Source organism: Bison bison, unplaced genomic scaffold (genome assembly GCF_000754665.1).
Source record: "Bison bison bison isolate TAMUID 2011002044 unplaced genomic scaffold, Bison_UMD1.0 scf7180017852160, whole genome shotgun sequence".
Taxonomy (NCBI): domain Eukaryota; kingdom Metazoa; phylum Chordata; class Mammalia; order Artiodactyla; family Bovidae; genus Bison; species Bison bison.
Genome location: NW_011482733.1, coordinates 13,526 through 14,837, shown reverse-complemented (window position 1 = coordinate 14,837; position 1,312 = coordinate 13,526). Strand labels below are relative to the sequence as shown.

Here is a 1,312-nt window from a genome sequence, read left to right as displayed (position 1 = left end):
GTAGCTAATAAGTCAGATATCTGTAAGATAAACATGAACATGTGTGAATTTTAGTTTCACTTTAGAGTAATTTCTCAAACGACAGTATCATTTCCAAATGCTATGATGCTTAGAATTGGGAGTGTTCATAAGTTAATGCATCCTGATGTATTGCTTAATTCAGTAAATAGAATATCTTAATTTTTTAAAAACTTACTTAATAGGTAAATACAGGCATGAAAATAAGATCTATAGGTATACAATTAAAAGTTGTTTTAAGCAATGGTAAATGTGTGTGCCTATGACAAGTGAAATGATTGTGTCACACTAATCACCATACTTTTGAAGATGTACCATAAAATGACTTTGAGAAGACAGTATTGTTTATATTTATGGAAGAAGTACATTTTCCTAGGAAATATTCTCATATTAGCCTTTCATACTCTATTTTTGTAACATTTTCTGAGAATCTGTGACTTTCTACTGACTTAGGAGTATAATGCATCTCTTTTGGGAAAAGATTTGAAATAATCTTTCTTGTATAATCAGTCAGGATATAAGTGAGCTCATTCTTTTGGAAGTTAGTCTTTATTATCTTTCTTTCAAAAGTGGAATTCTAACAAAGCAAATTCAAATACGTTTCTAACTGTGAGATAGATCTCTCCATTATGAAACACTGCGTGATATTATTACCTTACAAATAGCTTTAACTGATTATGCCACACAATAAGGTGAGTTAGGAACTAAATGGAAATCTGTTTGTTTTTGAAGATTCAAAGGAATATCCATGTGCTAAATAACATACTTCTTGATTTCAGCCAAGTTTAAAAACTTTGTAGAAATAGATCACTTAAAATTGATAACTATGTGTCGTTGTTGTTGTTGTTGTTGTTTGTGTGTTGTTTGTGTGCGTATGTATTTTCTTTTTCATTTTAACCAGCCTCTTATACCTAGAAGTCCCACAAGCAGCGTTGCCACGCCTTCCAGCACCATCAGTACACCCACCAAAAGAGACAGTTCTGCCCTTCAGGATCTCTACATCCCCCCTCCTCCTGCAGAACCATATATTCCCAGGTATCAAACTAACCATCGTTTTGTTCTGTGTAGCTTCCAGCTAAAGACTGACCTCAGTACATGAAAACTGTGAAGTAAATTCTCATGGAACACCTTGAATATTTTCTCAGTTAAGAATTCTGAGCACATTCTGGAAAAAAACATTACATTATAGAGACTGTGGGCTTCCCAGGTGGCTCAGTGGTAAAGAATCCGCCTGCCAATGCAGGAGATGCAGGTTCAATCCCTCAGTTGAGATTATCCCCCAGAGGAGGAAGTG

At 34.7% G+C, this 1,312-nt stretch overlaps 1 protein-coding gene across 1 annotated transcript in view; it reads left to right on the top strand.

The window, feature by feature from the left end:
* The window catches only part of LOC104997592 (connector enhancer of kinase suppressor of ras 2-like), a gene marked incomplete at its 5' end in the record, with an annotated part of 32,605 nt that extends 31,488 nt beyond the window's left edge, over positions 1-1,117 (top strand). The window contains one exon of the mRNA XM_010852434.1: positions 920-1,117. Coding sequence (XP_010850736.1) covers positions 920-1,117 — 198 coding nt within the window. The remainder of the gene's footprint in view (positions 1-919) is intronic.
* Positions 1,118-1,312: the final 195 nt, after the last annotated feature.